Genomic DNA, 17,128 nt, shown 5'->3' on the forward strand with positions numbered 1-17,128 from the left:
TAATCACATCCTCCTCATTGATACATTCTCTTCACTTGGCTACCAGAACACTCCACTCTCTTAGTTTTCCTCTTACCTTACTGACTGCTCTGTAAGAGAGAAGACTTGGTAATCTCATCTAGTCTCAGGACCTTAAAAACTATTTAAGGGAAAAAGGTAAACAGCCAGCATAGGCCTTTCCACAGACCCAGGCTTGAGAAGAATGATTTAGATTTCAGTCTCACAAAACTGTTTCCTCGAAATGTTAGAAAGGGAAAGTTAACGTGGAAAACTATGTTCAAGATCCATGCTGTGCAATACAGTAAGCCATGAGCCACACAATGCCATTTTATTTAAATTTTAAATTAACTATGACTAAATAAAATTTAAAATGCAGTTCTTTAGTCACACTAGCCACATTTTAAGTGCTCAACAGCCACATGTGGCTAGTGTCTACCACAATGCAGGCTGCTCAAAGAACAATGCCAAAATAGAACATTTCCATCATCACAGAAAATTCTACTAGACAGTGCTGTTCTAAATCTTGTTTACTGTTAAACCCTTGATTTGTGTGAACTGAACCTGGACTGTGAGGGCTATCATTGGCATATAGACTCTGAGGCCTGCTTAGCTAAGATAGTACAGAAGACAATTGGGAAATCAAGGAAATGGCTTTCCTGTGCTGTCTCTCAGAACTAAGCACATTTCCCCATGTACTGAAGAGTATAAAAGCTGTGCTTGGACTGTTGTTAGATTTCCCAAACAAAAAAGCTGATGCTTCCCCATGCGGAAGTAGACTACCTACTTCAGCCCTATCTGCTACAAATAAACACACCAATATGCACTGATACATTCCTGAAGGCTGCACTTGGGCAATGAAAATAATGCTGTATATGCTGTTTCCTGTCCTGACAAAGCTATATAAACCTGGTGCCAATTTAAAGCCTGTAAATTGAATTGTCAATCCAAATCTGAGTCAACTACTGGTGACTGTGGAGACTGATGTCAAACTGAGGTATGAACTGCTCTACACAGGAAGCCATTGCCTTTGTTTCTCTATGGTCTTCCATATAGTCCAAATCACTAAGACTTTCACATCTAGGTATGTAAACCAGGCATTTCACATAGAGGTCCAAAAACAAAGCTATACATATTGACATACAGTACCTCCTTTGCATGTATCTCTTCCTCTCAAATTTGAGTTTCTAATGAAAAGCCAGTCAGATTATACTAGTCAAACCAAGAATAATATTAAAAGTTTCAAGTTGAATTGGAAAAAAAAAAAACTTTGTATTTCATATAACATTTACATAATGATAAACATTGCCCTGTATTATTAATACATTCTTTTAAAAAAAACTTTATACCATAATGGATAAAGTTTGTTGCTTTTAATTAAATATAGCAATTTCTATGAAAATTTGGGTACTGGGTCCTTATTCATAAACCCACTAATACTCTATAAAAACATTATTTTATGAGAATAAAGTTACTTTGGCTAACTAGGGACACATAAACTGCCATACAGGACAGTTACTACAATCTGGAGAACTAAAGTGCAAGTAAGCATCTACAGTGACCTATCAAGAGCTTTCCTCTTGCTGCCTAAAGAATCATAAACTTTCTTATAATTGTTAATAGAAAAAAACTGTTCCATAATTATAGGTTTTTAAAGTATTAGCTAAGATATCCTTAACCACAAAATCTGAACAATGAAAATTCATAAAATATCACCCTCAGAACATATGCCTTATAGTAGAATTACATATAAATGCTAACATATTGAAAACAAAAACTCTTACCTTTTGATCAGGCAGGTTGAAGAGGAATTCTCTGTCAAAACGACCAGGTCTCCTGAGTGCAGGATCTATAGAGTCAAGTCTGTTTGTAGCACCAATAACAACAATTTCACCCCTATTATCTAATCCATCCATAAGAGCAAGGAGGGTTGATACTATAGAGCTGTAAAATAATTTTCAGGCAAAATTTTAAAAAAAAGAATTGTAAACACCGCTGCTTACAATAATTTTATCAGTCTTTCTTTCTTTTTTTTTTTTTTTTTTTTTTTTTGAGACGGAATGTCACCCTGTTGCCCAGGCTGGAGGGCAGTGGTGCGATCTCGGCTCACTGCAATCTCTGCCTCCCGGGTTGAAGCAATTCTCCTGCCTCAGCCTCCCAAGTAGCTGGGACTACAGGCACATGCCACCACGCCCAGCTAATTTTTGTATTTTTAGTAGAGACGGGGTTTCACTATATTGGTCAGGCTGGTCTCGAACTCCTGACCTCAGGCAATCCACCTGCCTCGGCCTCGCAAAGTGCTGGGATTACAGACGTGAGCCACAGTACCCGGCTTATCAGTCTTTAATGCTAACAAAATAACTGTAGCATGATTATATTTTAATGCAGGATGGAGTGATTTACAAAAATTATTTTCAAAGGCATTCAGAAAATATAGTAGACACCTAAACCTTGGCAATCAAAAAAAAATGGACTTCATCAAAATTAAAAACTTTTCTGTTTCAAAGGATACTATCAGGAAAGTAAAAATATAACCTAAGAATATTTGTAAATCATATATTTGATAATATATATAAAATGAACAATTACAACTGAACAACTAAACAATACAAAGACAAATAATAAAATTTAAAAGTAGGCAAAAGGGCCAGGCGCTTTGGGAGGCCGAGGCGGGCAGATTGCTTGAACCTAGGAGTTTGAGATCAGCCTGGGGAACATAGTGAGACCCCATCTCTAAGAACAAAAAATATTTTTAAAAAATTAGGCAAAAAATTTGTATAGACATTTCTCCAAAGACGATATACAAAACCACATCAATAGTCATTAAGCATAAGGAAATTAAACCAAATGAGATGCCACTTCAAAACCACCAGTATGACTATAATCAGACAGACAGATAATTAACAGCTTTTGATGAGGATGTAGAGAAGTTGGAACACTCATACACTGACTGATTGGTGGGAATGTAAAATGATGTCCCTCTTTGGAAAAAGAGTATTGCAGTACCTCTGTTAAACATAAGAGTTGCCAAATGATCCAGCAATGTCCACAAAAAAACTTTTACACTAATGTTCACAGCAGTACTTTTCATAATAGCCAAAAAATGGAAGAAACCCAAATGTCCATCAACTGATAAATAAATAGAATAAATGTGGTATATCCATACAATGGAATAGTATTCCTCAATAAAAATAAATGAAGTACAAACAGCTACAACAACATGGATGAATCTTGGAATCACTTTGCTAAGGAAGCTAGACACAAAAGGCCACATATTATATGATTTCATTTACACAAGATATCCCAAACAGGCAAATCTATAGAAAAAGAAAGTATATTAGAAGTTGCCTGGAGCTTGGAAGGATGAGGGGAAGGTTGGGAGTGATGGCTAAAGGGTTTAAGGTTTCTGGGGTGATGAAAATGTTCTAAAATTGACTGTAGTGATGGTTACACAACTTTGTAAATATACTGAAAGTCACTGAACTATGCAGTTTAAATAAGTGAACTGAGCTGGGCACGGTGGCTCACGCCTGTAATTCCAGCACTTTGGGAGCCTGAGGCGGGTGGATCGTCTGAGGTCAGGAATTCGAGACCAGCCTGGCCAACATCGTGAAACCCCATCTCTACTAAAAACACAAAATTTAGCTAGGCACGGTGGCAGGCGCCTGTAATCCCAGCTACTTGGGAGGCTGAGGCAGGAGAATCGCTTGAACCCAGGAGGTGGAGGCTGCAGTGAGCTGAAGTCGCACCATTGTACTCCAGACTGGGTGACAAGAGCAAAACTCCGTCTTAAAAAAAAAAAACAAAAATGAGTGAACTGTACAGCTGTTATTATGGGGTCCTTGTCAGGGTCGCTTTTCTGGCTGGAAACCTCTGTGGCTGATAGTGCCTCTGCCTCAGTTTTGCTTAGACCTGCTGGGCTCATTCCACCCACTCGACCTGACTGCGCTCGACCTGACTCACACTACCAGCCTGTATCCCGTGCCTGCCAGGGGCAAGCCAGGCATGGGGCAGCAAGGGGTGTTTGAATGAGCAAGTGTGAGGTCCAGCCACTGCGCACAGTCTGGCATGCCGGCTGCTGCACCATGGCGGGCAGCTCCAGGTGCTGGCACAGGTGCTGGCTCTCTGTGAGGCTGTGGCTGGACCAGGCACACTGCAAGCAGCTTCTACAGCTGCCACTGGGGAACATGGTGGTACCTGGAAGCTTGGAGACTCCAGGAACTGCAGGGCCCCAAAGTCACAGCCCTGGCTCGGGGAGCTCCCAGGCCTGGGCTCCCTGAAGGGATGCAGCTCTTCTCTCCACTTCACCCACAAAATGGTGAGCAAGGGGCATGTTTCAGCCCTGTTTGTATTACAGCTCTTTCACCCCTGCCATCTGACAGGTCCCGAGTTCTTGTCCTGCGTCCAGGAAGAACAAGGTATGCAGACAAGTGGAGGGTGAGCAAGGTGAAGAGGAGCTTTATTGAGTGACAGAATAGCTCAGAGGAGATCCTGGAGTGGGCAGCTCCTCTCTACAGGCAGGTAGTCATGTTGAGTGTTCAGCTCTCAGCAGAGAGGAGGTCCTGGAGTGGGTAGCTCCTCTCTGCAGCTGGTCATCCTGACACCTGCAGCTCTCAGCAGAGAGGTGGCCCTGGAGGGGGTAGCTCCTCTCTGAAGTTGGTCCTCCTGATGTCCACTGAGCTCTGGCTGAGCCGGGGCTTTTATGGGACTCAGAGGGAAGGAAGTACACACCAATTGGTCCATGGGGTGGCCATGGGCAGGCCCAGAAAAGGCACCACAAGTTCCCACTCCAGTCTGTGGGACTGGCAGCCCGGCCAACCTTCAGGCCCTCCCTAGCCTGAAGGCGGGTCTCACCAGGGACCCACCCCCTTCTGCCTAGGAGCCTTGTCTGCCTCCTGCTGCCATTTATGGTGCCCAAGGGGCACCTGCAGGCCAGTGGGGCACCTGCAGGCCAGTGCCAAGCTGCCCTCAGCCACCCGCTCAGCTTCCCTCCCATGCTCATCGGCACCCAAAGTCTGGAGGGGGCTGAGGCAGCAGGGGGTTGGCATGTAGCACTAACCCCAAGAGTGAGCACAACCAGCCAGGCTGCAACAACACCCAGGCTTGGCCCCAACCTTGCTCCAAGATCACAGCGGGTGTGGGAGTGGGGAGAGGCCAGGCAGTGGAAGCAGACACCTCTGAGCCTGCGGAGACAGGGGAGGCCTTCCCAGGCCTCCCAGAGTGCAGGAATGCCAGGCTCCACAGCCATGACTTGGGCAGCTGTAGCTGCACCCAGGAGGGCAGGACCCCTGCCTGCTCCCAGGCCCCCGCAAGAGCAGAGGGAGGCCCGGGTCCACAGCCATAACTTGGGTGGCTGCAGCTGCAGCCGGGGAGCTCCCATCCCACCGACTCAAAAGGGATGGGATTCCCACTTGTCCCCGGCTTTCACCAGCTCTGTGGAATGTGCAGCCCCGGCTACACCTCCCTAATACAGCAGGCATGATGACAGTGGCCACTCCACATGGCCTGCCACTGCCATCACTGTGAACTGTATCTCAATAAAGCTGTTTTTCTTAAGAAGAAAAAATACAATAGTTTGTTTTTAATAGACAGCAATCTAGGCGGGTTTTAATGTCTGGAAATGTATATGACGTTCAGTTTCTTTTATATTAGATTTATATTATCGTTATACCTTTGGACAATTCCTTTAGAATGGCTACCACTTTATGTTGAACTCAAAATTATTTTCTGCATATTTTAGAGTAGTTTTTAAAAAATGACTTAAACATTTCTGAATATAAGTGTTTCATGTCTAATTATAACAGAAACTGTAGTTCTAGTAACAATGTTCTTTCTAGTGTTTTCCAACTGCTCTCATTTCTATTCCTTTACTCTTATTGCTAACACTTGCCTAAAATAACTTCTCCAATATGTTCAACATGTTAAAGAAATCATTCTCCTTCCCAAACACACTGCTCTAGCTGTGTTTCCAAAATCTATAAGCGGAATCAAAATGCTAGATACCCAGTGTATGTGTGAAGGAAGGATGTGTGATTCTTCTTTTCAAAATGAATAACTGAAAATTAGTGACCTAGGTTTCTCATTCAAGATATAAAGGTGGTGGGGAGTATAAGTAGCCTCAAATATAAATTCATATTTAACCTCCAATCTTTCCTTAGTATCTTCCAATTACAGATTGTCATTTCAAGTGTTTGTTGGAATTTATCTGCATTTTTAAGTGTCTTGTAACTGAAAAGTCTTCAGATGATAAAGTCTCAGACAGGGCCAGAAACAGAATTAAAATCTAACTTAAATTATACCAAAAGTTGTCTTTAAAAAAAAAAAAGGCCGGGCGCGGTGGCTCACACTTGTAATCCCAGCACTTTGGGAGGCCGAGGCGGGTGGATCACGAAGTCAGGAGATCGAGACTACGGTGAAACCCCGTCTCTACCAAAAATACAAAAAAAAAAAAAAATTAGCCAGGCGTGGTGGCGGGCGCCTGTAGTCCCAGCTACTCGGAGAGGCTGAGGCAGGAGAATGGCGTGAACCCGGGAGGTGGAGGTTGCAGTGAGCCGAGATCGCACCACTGCACTCCAGCCTGGGCGACAGAGCAAGACTCCGTCTCAAAAAAAAAAAAATCTGAATGGCCAACCCTTGGATCAAAATCCTTTAGCAACTCCTATTAATGTAGGGAAATTAAAAGTCCAAACTATTTGACGCAATATTCAAGGCCTACTTGCTTGTCTCAAATTCTCTCTCTTACGTTATCTTCTAAAAGTGTTGTTTCACCTTTCAAATACACATCTAAAATCCAATGAAATGAATTGTTTTGTATGGTGTGTAGAGGAATCCAGGTTTTTTTCCCACCAAAGAGATATCCAATTTTCCCAGCATTATTTATAGAAAAGGTCATCTTTTCCCAACAGCATCTGCACTGCCTGTTTTACCATAAATTAGGCATCCATATGTGTGTGCATTTATTTATGGCTCTGGGCTCCATTCCATTCATCTATTTGTCTAGTCTTCTGCCAATATCAAATTTTCTTAACCCTAAGAGGCCTTAATAACTAGTAGAGCAAGTGCTCCCACCTTATAGAAGAAAAGATAATTGAAAAATATTTCTTTCCATTTATTTAATCTTTAATGTTTGCCAATCAAGTTTTAATATTTTCTGTATAAATGTAACATGAGACTTCTTAGACTTACTCATAGAAACTTTTTGCTAATGAGATTGCAAACAGTAACTTTTCATTTTTACACAATTACTAGCAACAAAAATACAAAATTTATGTTTATATTGATTGGTCTAACCTTCTTAGCATCTATCTACAGATTACTTTGCAATTCCTACATACATAATTGCATCATCTACAAATGATAAGAGTACTGTTTCTTCCTCTTCAATATGTGTATCTTGTATAGCTTTGTCTTACCAGACTACACTGACTGCAATCTATAGAACAGTATTGGTCAGAAGTGTTCATAGCAAAACAAACATGCTTGTCACATTCCCCATATTATAAGAAAAGATTTCACGTTTGAACATTAAGTCTGTTTGTTGTAAGTTTTTCTGTAGCTACCTTTAAGGAAATACTTTATATTCCTTGTTCTGTAAGATGAAGACTTTATTATGACTAAACATTGAATTTTATTAAACATTTCTTCCACATCTATTGAGGTGATCATCTTGATTTTTCTCTAATATGAAAATGTGATAAATTAACATTAACTGACTTCCCTCATATTAAATAAACCTTGTATATTTGAAATAAAATCAATTTAGTCATATTATCCTTTTTATATCTTCCTGATGTAAAGCTCTACCAATCTGTTTAGGATTTTTATACATGTTCACAAGTGAGACTAGTTTCCAATGAATTTTCTCATACCAAGTTTTATGAAGGTATAATTGACATACAAAACCCTGCACATATTTAAAGTATACATTTTGATAAGTTTTGAAGTATGTATACCCTGTGAAACCATCACCACAACTAAAATAAGTTAACATATCCATTATGTTCTTCCTCATACTCCTTAGACCCTCCTTGGCCTCCTTTACCCAACCCCTAGGGAACCATTCATCTGTATTCTGTCACTACAGATTACTTTGCATTACTTAAAATTTTATATACATGGGATCATACAGTAAGTACTCTTTTTATTCCTAGATTCTTGCATTCAGCATATTCTGAGATTCATCCATGTTACTGGTTTGATAATAGTTTATTCTTTTTAACTGCTAAGTAATATTCCATCATTTTTTATCCATTCACATGTTGTTTATCCATTCACATGTTGATGGCCACCTGGATTGTTTTCAGTTCTGGGGTATTACAAAAAACCTGCTATAAACATTAACATACAAGTCATAAAGATTTTCCCCTACGTTTTTTCTAAAAGTTCTCCTTTCACCTCTTAAGCTTAGGCCTTTATGCTCTTAACCTTTGATGTCTAAAAAAACCAAAACATTACATTTTGCTTTCCTAATACTGCTTATCTGTCTTCTTTTTATCATGACCAAGCATGCCAGAGGCTTGTCAGTTTTTTCAAAGAACCAACTTTATTAGTTTTTTTCAAAGAACCAACTTTTGGCCTTCTTGATTTCTACTATATCTTTGTTTTCAGTTCACATATTGTTGGCTATGATTTTTGTCTTTACAACACAGGTCATTTAGACTTTAGAGCTATAGTTCTTAATTATGAACATAAAATTATTTGCTTTTTGTTATTTTTCTGTTTTGTATATCACCAAACTTTAGAAAATTAGTTAAAATGTGCTTTAAGGCACATTATATGATCAATTTTCATAAATATGGTATATGTTTGAAAAGAGTGTCCATTCTACATTTATCTTAGATAAGTATGCCCATTAGATCAGATTCCTGAAATGTGGTGGCTCAAATTAATCTGTAGACCATTAAATGATTTTTTTGCTGAGCCTGATCTATCAATTACTGAGAGATGTACAGGATCTCTCCCACAATGATCAATTTGACTCTTCTACCTCGTAGTTCTGTCAATTTTTGTTTTACATAGTTTGAACTATGGTTATTAGAGAAGTGTAGATTTTAAATTGTTACTTTTAAGACAGGGTCTCACTCTGTCACCCAGGATGGAGTGCAGTGGCACGATCATGGTTCACTGCAGCCTCGACCACCCAGGCTCAAGCAATCCTCCTACTTCAGCCTCCTGAGTACATAAGGGCTACTGATAGTGATAGGACAGTGATAGGACAGGCATGCACTATCACGCATGGCTATTTTTTTTTTTGTGTGTACGGATGGGTTCTCATTATGTTGCCCAGGCTGGTCTTGAACTCCTGGGCTCAAATGATCCTTCTACCTTTAGCCTCCCAGAGTGCTGGGATTACAGGCATGAGCCACCATGCCCGGCCTAATTGTTATATCTTCTAGTAAACTGAATCTTTTATCATTATAAGATTTCTTTTTTATATGCACAGTAATGCTTTCTGACTTATGGTCTATTTTGTCTAAAATTAATGTAGCAATACCAACTGTTAGTATTTACGTGATATAATTTTACACTATTTAATGGATTTAACTATTGTGGACATTTCATATAAACAGAATCATACAATATGTGGCCTTTTGTGTCTGGCTTATTCCTTATAACATAATGTCTTCAAGATTCATCCATGATGTGGCATGTGTCAGAATTTTTCTTTTCTTTTCTTTTCTTTTCTTTGTGGAGGGATGGGGTCTCACTCTGTTGCCCAGGCTGGAGTACAGTAGTATTATCACAACACACTACTGCCTTGACCTCCTAGGCTCAAGCAATCCTCCCATCTCAGCCTCCTGAGTAGGTGGGACCAGAGACACAGGCCATGACACGCAGCTAATTTTTTTATTATTTGTAGAGACAGCTTCTAGTTATGTTGCCCAGGCTGACCTCAAACTCCTAGGCTCAAGCAATTCTCCCACCTTGGCCTCCCAAACTGCTGGAACTACAAGCATGAGGCCACCACACCCATCCAGAAATTCATTCCTTTTTAAGGCTGAATAATATTTCATTGTAAGGATATATCACATTTCATTTACCTATTCATCAGTTGATGGACATTTGGGTTATTTCTACTTTTGGGCTAGTGTGAATAATGCTGCTATGAATGTTTGTTTTTGTGCTATTTCTTTCCACTATTTTACTTTGAACCTTTTTGTATCCTTACATGTAGATGTCTCACTTATAAACAAAACATCATTATATTTTGTTTTTTGCCAATCTGACAATCTTTGTCTTTTAACAAGAACGTTTACTCCCCTTATATTTCAGGTCATTATTGATATATTTGGGTTTAAATCTATAATCATATTTTGTGCTATTTTCCCCATCGGTTATATGATTTCCCTCACTTCTCTTCTTGATTGCTTTTGGATTGACTTTTAAAAATTATTCTATTTTCCCCCACTAATAGTTTAGGAACTACACATTACATTTCTATTTTACTAATGATTACTCTAGAAATTCAAACCTGCATACTGGATAACCAAGAGTTCTACTTGCAGGTTATAATAAAGACCTAATCAGAGCACCCCTCAAAAAACAACTACAAAGCCTATGCATTATAATACATGAATATATACCTGACATTTCTGGTGAGTAAACAGAGACAGATGGGTTCCGGGGGGAGTTCATGGTCACTCAGAGAATGGAAACACGGTGGGAGTTCATGGTCACTTGGAGAAGAAAAAGTAAGTTTCCTTCTCTCTAGCTTTTAGTCTGGGACTAACTGCAGTGATGGGGAGAGAGAATATTCAACAGGGGTTGGGGGGGGTGCCTTATTAACTTTTCAGCACAAGAGTCTAGAAAAGAGAAGGTAGGAAGTTATCAATATTGAAGAATAAGGGGGGCCACAAAAGGGCAAGAGCTAGTAAGGACACCCCAAACAGTCTACCCAGATCTCTAGCTGGTCCTGAACAACAAAGCAGGGAGCAGACTCAAAGGATCTAGCCAAAGACAAAAGGTCTGAAAGGAGATCAAAGCTCCCAGTTAAGAAACTGAATGCATTTCAAGCCTAATTCAGAAAATTGTATCCTAAGAAAAAGGAAATGTGGCTCACAAAATAAAAATAACAGAATCCAGAGTCTCCAAAAACTAACAATAATAATATCCAGGACACAATCCAAAACTGCCCAACAAATTAAGAACCAATAAAAAGAACACATTCTCAAGAGAAAAGAAAACCAAGTGGCTCCAACATGAGATAAACCAAATGTTGAAGCTAACATAACAGAATTTTAAAGCAACTATTATAACGAAGCTCAATTAAATAAAATACAACATGCTTAAATGCATGAAAATCACACTGGAAAAACAGAAACAATGAAAAACAATCAAATGTAAGTCCTAGGACTAAAAAATACAATTTCTGAAATAAAAAAATGTGTTGGATGAACATAACCAAATGGACATGACAAAACAAAAATAAGTGAAGATTGACTAAAGACAGACAAAAATTATCCAAGGTGAAAACAAGACTGAAAAATGACAAATTTGTAGATACAAAATCAGAATAAACACAAAGAAAGCCACACAGAGGCATGTCATGGCTAAACTGCTGAAAGTAAAAGATACAGAGCAAGATACTGAAAGCAGCAAGAGAAAACCCAAATATTACAAAATGTGGGAACAACAATCTAATTAATGGCTCTCCAATTACAGGCTGTGATGCAGGCAGATGGAATCCTGGCAGAGGCCGGCTAACTCACTAAGTGGAAGAGTCGGAGTTGAGATTCCAGGGAGACCAAGACAACTAGAGTCTACAGGAAAGAGTACCACAGAGGAGACTGCTCCACAGAAAGAAAACTCAGGAAATGTGCACAAAACTCCTCAGCTCTTCAATTAAATACCAATCAGTGCATACATGTGATGAAACTACCCAAGGCTTAGGGAAAAAAACACTCAGAAGAACTAGAAATAAGAGTACTCTACACTCACAGAGAGCCAGGAATAGTGCCAGTTCCCACCTGCCGAACTGGTAAACCTCATGATTCAAAGGTCATTGCCCATGAATACACAAAATGATACTGCATCAGTAGCAGGGAATAATTAGTCCTACACTCAGGGCTACTCAAGATCCATATCACAAATCCTTTTTTTTGTTTTTGTTTTTGTTTTTGTTTTTTTGAGACAGAGTCTCACTCTGTCACCCAGGCTGGAGTGCAGTGGCGTCATCTCAGCTCACCGCAACCCCCACTTCCCAGGTTCAAGTGATTCTCTCGCTTCAGCCTCCCAAGTAGGTGGGATTACAGGCACCCACCACCATGCCCAGTTAATTTTTTGTATTTTTAGTAGAGGCAAGGTTTCACCATGTTGGCCAGGCTGGTCTCAAACTCCTGACCTCAGGTGATACACACGCCTCGGCCTCCCAAAGTGCTGGGATTACTGGTGTGAGCCACTGCGCCCAGCTGACAAATTTTCAAAGCAAGATTCCAAAGAATCAAACTGTTTTCAAGTAGACTAACTGTGTCTCAAAAGGAAAAAAACAAAACAAAACACAACAAAACCAGTTCAAGAATATCTACTTACAGTAATACAGCTAGCACTCAACAAGGTAAAATTTACATCTGGCATCCAATAAATATTGCAAAGCATGCAATGAAACAGGAAAACACAATCCGTAATGAGAAAAATCAATAAAATAAAACTAACCCAGAAATACAATATTAGAATTGGCAGACAAAGACATTAAAGTAGGCATTATAACTATATTCCAGATATTGAAAAATTATATATATATATATATATAGAGATAGATGAAAACAAAAACATGAGGCAAAAACATAATGAATAGGATTAATAGCAGATTAGACATTTCAAAAGAAAAGATTAGTGAACTAAAAGTCACAGCAACAGAAACTAACCAAAATGAAACACAGAAAAGATAATTTGAAGCAAAATTAACAAAGTTTCAGCAAACTATGGGACAACATCAAGAAACTTAACATATGTGTAATTAGAGGCCCAAAAGGAAAGAGGAGACAGGAGGTGGGGAGGACAGAAAAAACAATGAAGAAATAGTGGCCAAAAACTTTACAAGTTTGATGAAAAACACACCCAAGAAGCTCAATCCAAGAATGAGAAAAGGGGAGAAAACTCCACCAAGATATATCATTAAATCGCACAAAACCAGTGAAGAAGGAAAAAAAAATTAAATGTACCCAGAAAAAAGATACATTACATACAAAGAAACAAAAATAGAAATAAAAGCAGAATTCATTACTGAAGCAATACAAATAAGAAGAAGGAAGACCAACATCTTTAAAGTATGGAAAGAAAAAGAAAAAAGTGTCAACTTCAAATTCTATACCCAGAGAAAATACTCTTCAAAAACAAAGGCTAAGTTCTCAAACGTTAAACATAAAACTACCATCCTGCCTAGCAGTTTCACTCCTTATCTCTACCCAAGAGCGATAAAAAATATATGTTCTACACAAACACTTGCATTGAGCGTTCATAGTAGTATTCATAATAGCCCAAACTGGAAACAACCTAAATGTCCGTCCAGTGTGTTGTATAGCCATACAATAAGAATACTGTTCAGCAATAAAAAAGAACAAAATACTAACCCGTATTATATCATGGATGTTCCTCAAAACCATTATACTTAGCAAAAAAAGTCAGACACAAGAAACCACATAGTATATGATTTTAATAATACAAAATGTCTAGAAAAGGCCAGTCTATACAGAGATTAGATTAGTGGTTGGCTGTAGGCAGGAAAAGGAATTTACTGTAATTGGGCATGCTGGATTTTTTTTTTTTTTTTTTTTTTTTTTGAAACAGTGTCTCACTCTCTCACCCAGGCTAGAGCGCAGTGGCACAATCAAAGCACACTGCAGCCTTGACCACCCAGGCTCAGGCAATCCTCCCACCTCAACCTCCCGAGTATCTGAGACCACAGGCGTGCACCACCACACCCAGCTAATTTTTGTAGTTTTTGCAGAGACTGGGTTTCACTATGTTGGCCAGGCTGGTCTCAAATTCCTGGGCTCAAGCGATCTGCCTGCCTCAGCCTCTCAAAATGCTGGAATTACAAGCATGAGTAACTGCACCCCACCTCATGCTGGATCTTATTAGGGGTAGAAAGATGTTCTAAAATTGATTTATATCAATAGTTGTACCACTTTGTTGAGGTATTCTAAAAATTACTAAACTATACACTTGAAATGAGCAAATTTTATGACATATAAATATACCTCAATAAAGCTGTTTTGGCCGGACGCAGGAGGGTGAGGTGGGCAGATCGCTTGAGCCCAGGAGTTTGAGACTAGCCTAGGCAACATGGTGAAACCTTATCACTACTAAAAATTCAAAAAGTGGCTGGGCGCGGTGGCTCATGCCTGTAATCCCAGCACTTTGGGAGGCCGAGGCGGGAGGATCACAAGATCAGGAGTTCAAGACCAGCCTGACCAATATGGTGAAACCCTGTCTCTACTAAAAATGAAAAAATTAGCCAGGTGTGGTGGTACACGCCTGTAGTTCCAGCTACTTGGGAGGCTGAGGCAGGAGAATCGCTTGAACCTGGGAGGCGGAGGTTGCCGTGAGCAGAGATTGCACCACTGCACTCCAGCCTGGGCGACAGAGCAAGACTCCATCTCAAAAAAAAAAAGTTAGGTGGGTACAGTGGCACACACACCTGTGGCCCCAGCTAATTGGGAGGCTAAGGAGGGAGGATCAGTCGAGGCTGCAGTGAGCCATGATCACACCACTGCACTACAGCCTTGGTGAAGGGAATGAGATGCTGTCTCAAAAACAAAGCTGTTTTTGTTTTTGTTTAAAAAAAAAAAAAAAAAAATGTGTTTTCAACCAGGTGCAGTGGCTCATGCCTGTAATCCCAGCACTTTGGGAGACCGACGTGGGCGGATCACGAGGTCAGGAGTTCAAGATCAGCCTGGCCAATATGGTAAAACCCCATCTCTACTAAAAAAAAAAAAAAAAAAAAAAAAAAAAAAAACACACACACAAAAATTAGCCAGGCATGGTGGCACGCACCTGTAGCCCCAGCTACTCGGGAGGCTGAGGCAGGAGAATCACTTGAACCCAGGAGGCGGAGGTTGCAAGTGAGCAGAGATCGCACCACTGCACTCTGACCTGGGCAACAGAGTGAGACTTCATCCCAAAAAAAAAAAAAAAAGTGTTTTCAGATATGGAAAAGCCAAAAGAACTTGTCACTTGCAGGCCCACACTGTAAGAAACGTATGCATAAAGAAACTGATACTAACTGGAAATATGAACATCTACAAAAGGATAGAGAGCACCAGAAATGGTAAGTATAAAAAATATTTAAGATATTTTTATTTACAATTCTTCAAAAGTTTTTAAAGTTTTAAAAATAAAATGTATAAGGCCAGGCACAAGGGCTCACACCTATAATCCCAGCACTTTGGTAGGCCAAGGCAGGCGGATCACTTGCGGTCAGGAGCTCGAGACCGTGTCTCTACTAAAAATACAAAAATTAGCCACGCATAGTGGCGTGCACCTGCAATTCCAGCTACGCAGGAGGCTCAGGCAGGAGAACTGCTTGAACCCAGGAAGCAGAGGTTGCAGTGAGCCGAGACTGCGCCACCGCACTCCAGCCTGGGTGACAGAGTGAGACTCTGTCTCAAAAAATAAAAAATGTATGACAATAGCACAAACCTCAGAAGAAAAATGCAAGTATACTATTTCAAGGTTCCCATATTATACGTGAAATGGCCTATCATCAATTGAAGGCAGATGGTTACAAGTTAAAGACATACATCGTAAGCCCTAAAGTTACTATGAAAATAATAAACAGTAATGGCTAATAATCCAGCAATGGAAACAAATTAGAATCATAAAAATTATTCAACTAATCCAAATGAAGGTGGGACAATAGGAAAAGGGAAACAAGAAACAGATACGCTAATAGAAAAACATCTAGATGATAAATTTAAACCTAACCATATCAATAATCACACTAAAGTATAAGTGTCCATTTTGAAGGAAATGGTATTTTCATTGTCTTGATTGTAGTTACGGCTTCACAAGTATATATGTATGTTAAAACCTTCCAAGTTTTACTCTTTATCAATGTCAATATTGTGTACATATATATAGTATATATTTTATGTCAATTATACCTCAATAAAGCTCTTTTTAAAAGTCAATAGCAAAATTGAGACTCTAAAACTTTCAAAGTTTCAAAGTGTTTTTTAAAAAGGCAAAAAAGAAAGAAAAAGAAAGAAGCAGACACAAATAGAAAATGGAAATGAAATGATTCCCAATTCAAATATATCAATAATTACATTAAACATTGACTAAACAGTCAAATTAAAATTAAGAGACAATGCAATTAAGAAAATAAGACCCCAATTTATATAGTCTATGAACAACACAGGTTGAAAGCAAGTTAATGGCAAAAAATATACCACACAAACAGCATGAAGTCTAGAATAGGTGAATTATTATCTGATAAAAATAGATTTCAAAATTAAGTGTATTATGAGATAAACATGGACATTTCATAATATAAGAAAGCAACATCAACATAAAGACACAATAAATGTGTATGAAACTAATATAAAATTTTAAAATGTGAGACAAAAACTGGCAGAATTAAAGGGACAAAGAATTCATCATAGCTGGACATTTTAACATATTTGTCTCTGCCATCAATAGAATTAGACCTAAACATCTGTAAGAAAACAAAAGAGGCCAGGCACGGTGGCTCACGCCTGTAATCCCAGCACTTTGGGAGGTAGAGGCAGGCAGATCACTTGAAGTCAGGAGTTCAAGACCAGCCTGGCCAACATGGTGAAACCCCATCTCTACAAAAATACAAAAATTAGCTGGGTGTGGTGGTGCAGGCCTGTAATCCCAGCTGCTCAGGAGGCTGAAGCAGGAGAATCACTTGAACCCAGGAGGTGGAGGTTGCAGTGAGCCAGACAGAGCCACTGCACTCCAGCCTGGGCGACAGAGTGAAACTCCGTCTCAAAAAAATAAAACCCCACAAAAGAGTCTGCATAACACTATTAATGCCTTGTCTTATTTTATATTTATAGAACACTATACCATAAATAGCAGAATACAAATTCACAGGATACACTGGGACATAAAGGAGAATGCAATAAATTTAAAAATGACTTCAATACAAAAAAAATTAGCTGGG

The 17,128-nt window shown here is 39.4% G+C and overlaps 1 protein-coding gene across 2 annotated transcripts in view; it reads right to left on the minus strand.

The window, feature by feature from the left end:
• ATAD2B (ATPase family AAA domain containing 2B) overlaps positions 1 to 17,128 on the minus strand; it is a 180,800-nt gene that overhangs the window by 84,703 nt on the left and 78,969 nt on the right. For both annotated transcript variants that reach the window (XM_012497764.2, XM_003270569.2), the window contains exon 14: positions 1,782 to 1,941. In XM_012497764.2, the coding sequence (XP_012353218.1) occupies positions 1,782 to 1,941 (160 nt within the window). The remainder of the gene's footprint in view (positions 1 to 1,781; positions 1,942 to 17,128) is intronic.

The sequence above is a fragment of the Nomascus leucogenys genome, chromosome 19, assembly GCF_006542625.1.
Source record: "Nomascus leucogenys isolate Asia chromosome 19, Asia_NLE_v1, whole genome shotgun sequence".
Taxonomy (NCBI): Eukaryota; Metazoa; Chordata; class Mammalia; order Primates; family Hylobatidae; genus Nomascus; species Nomascus leucogenys.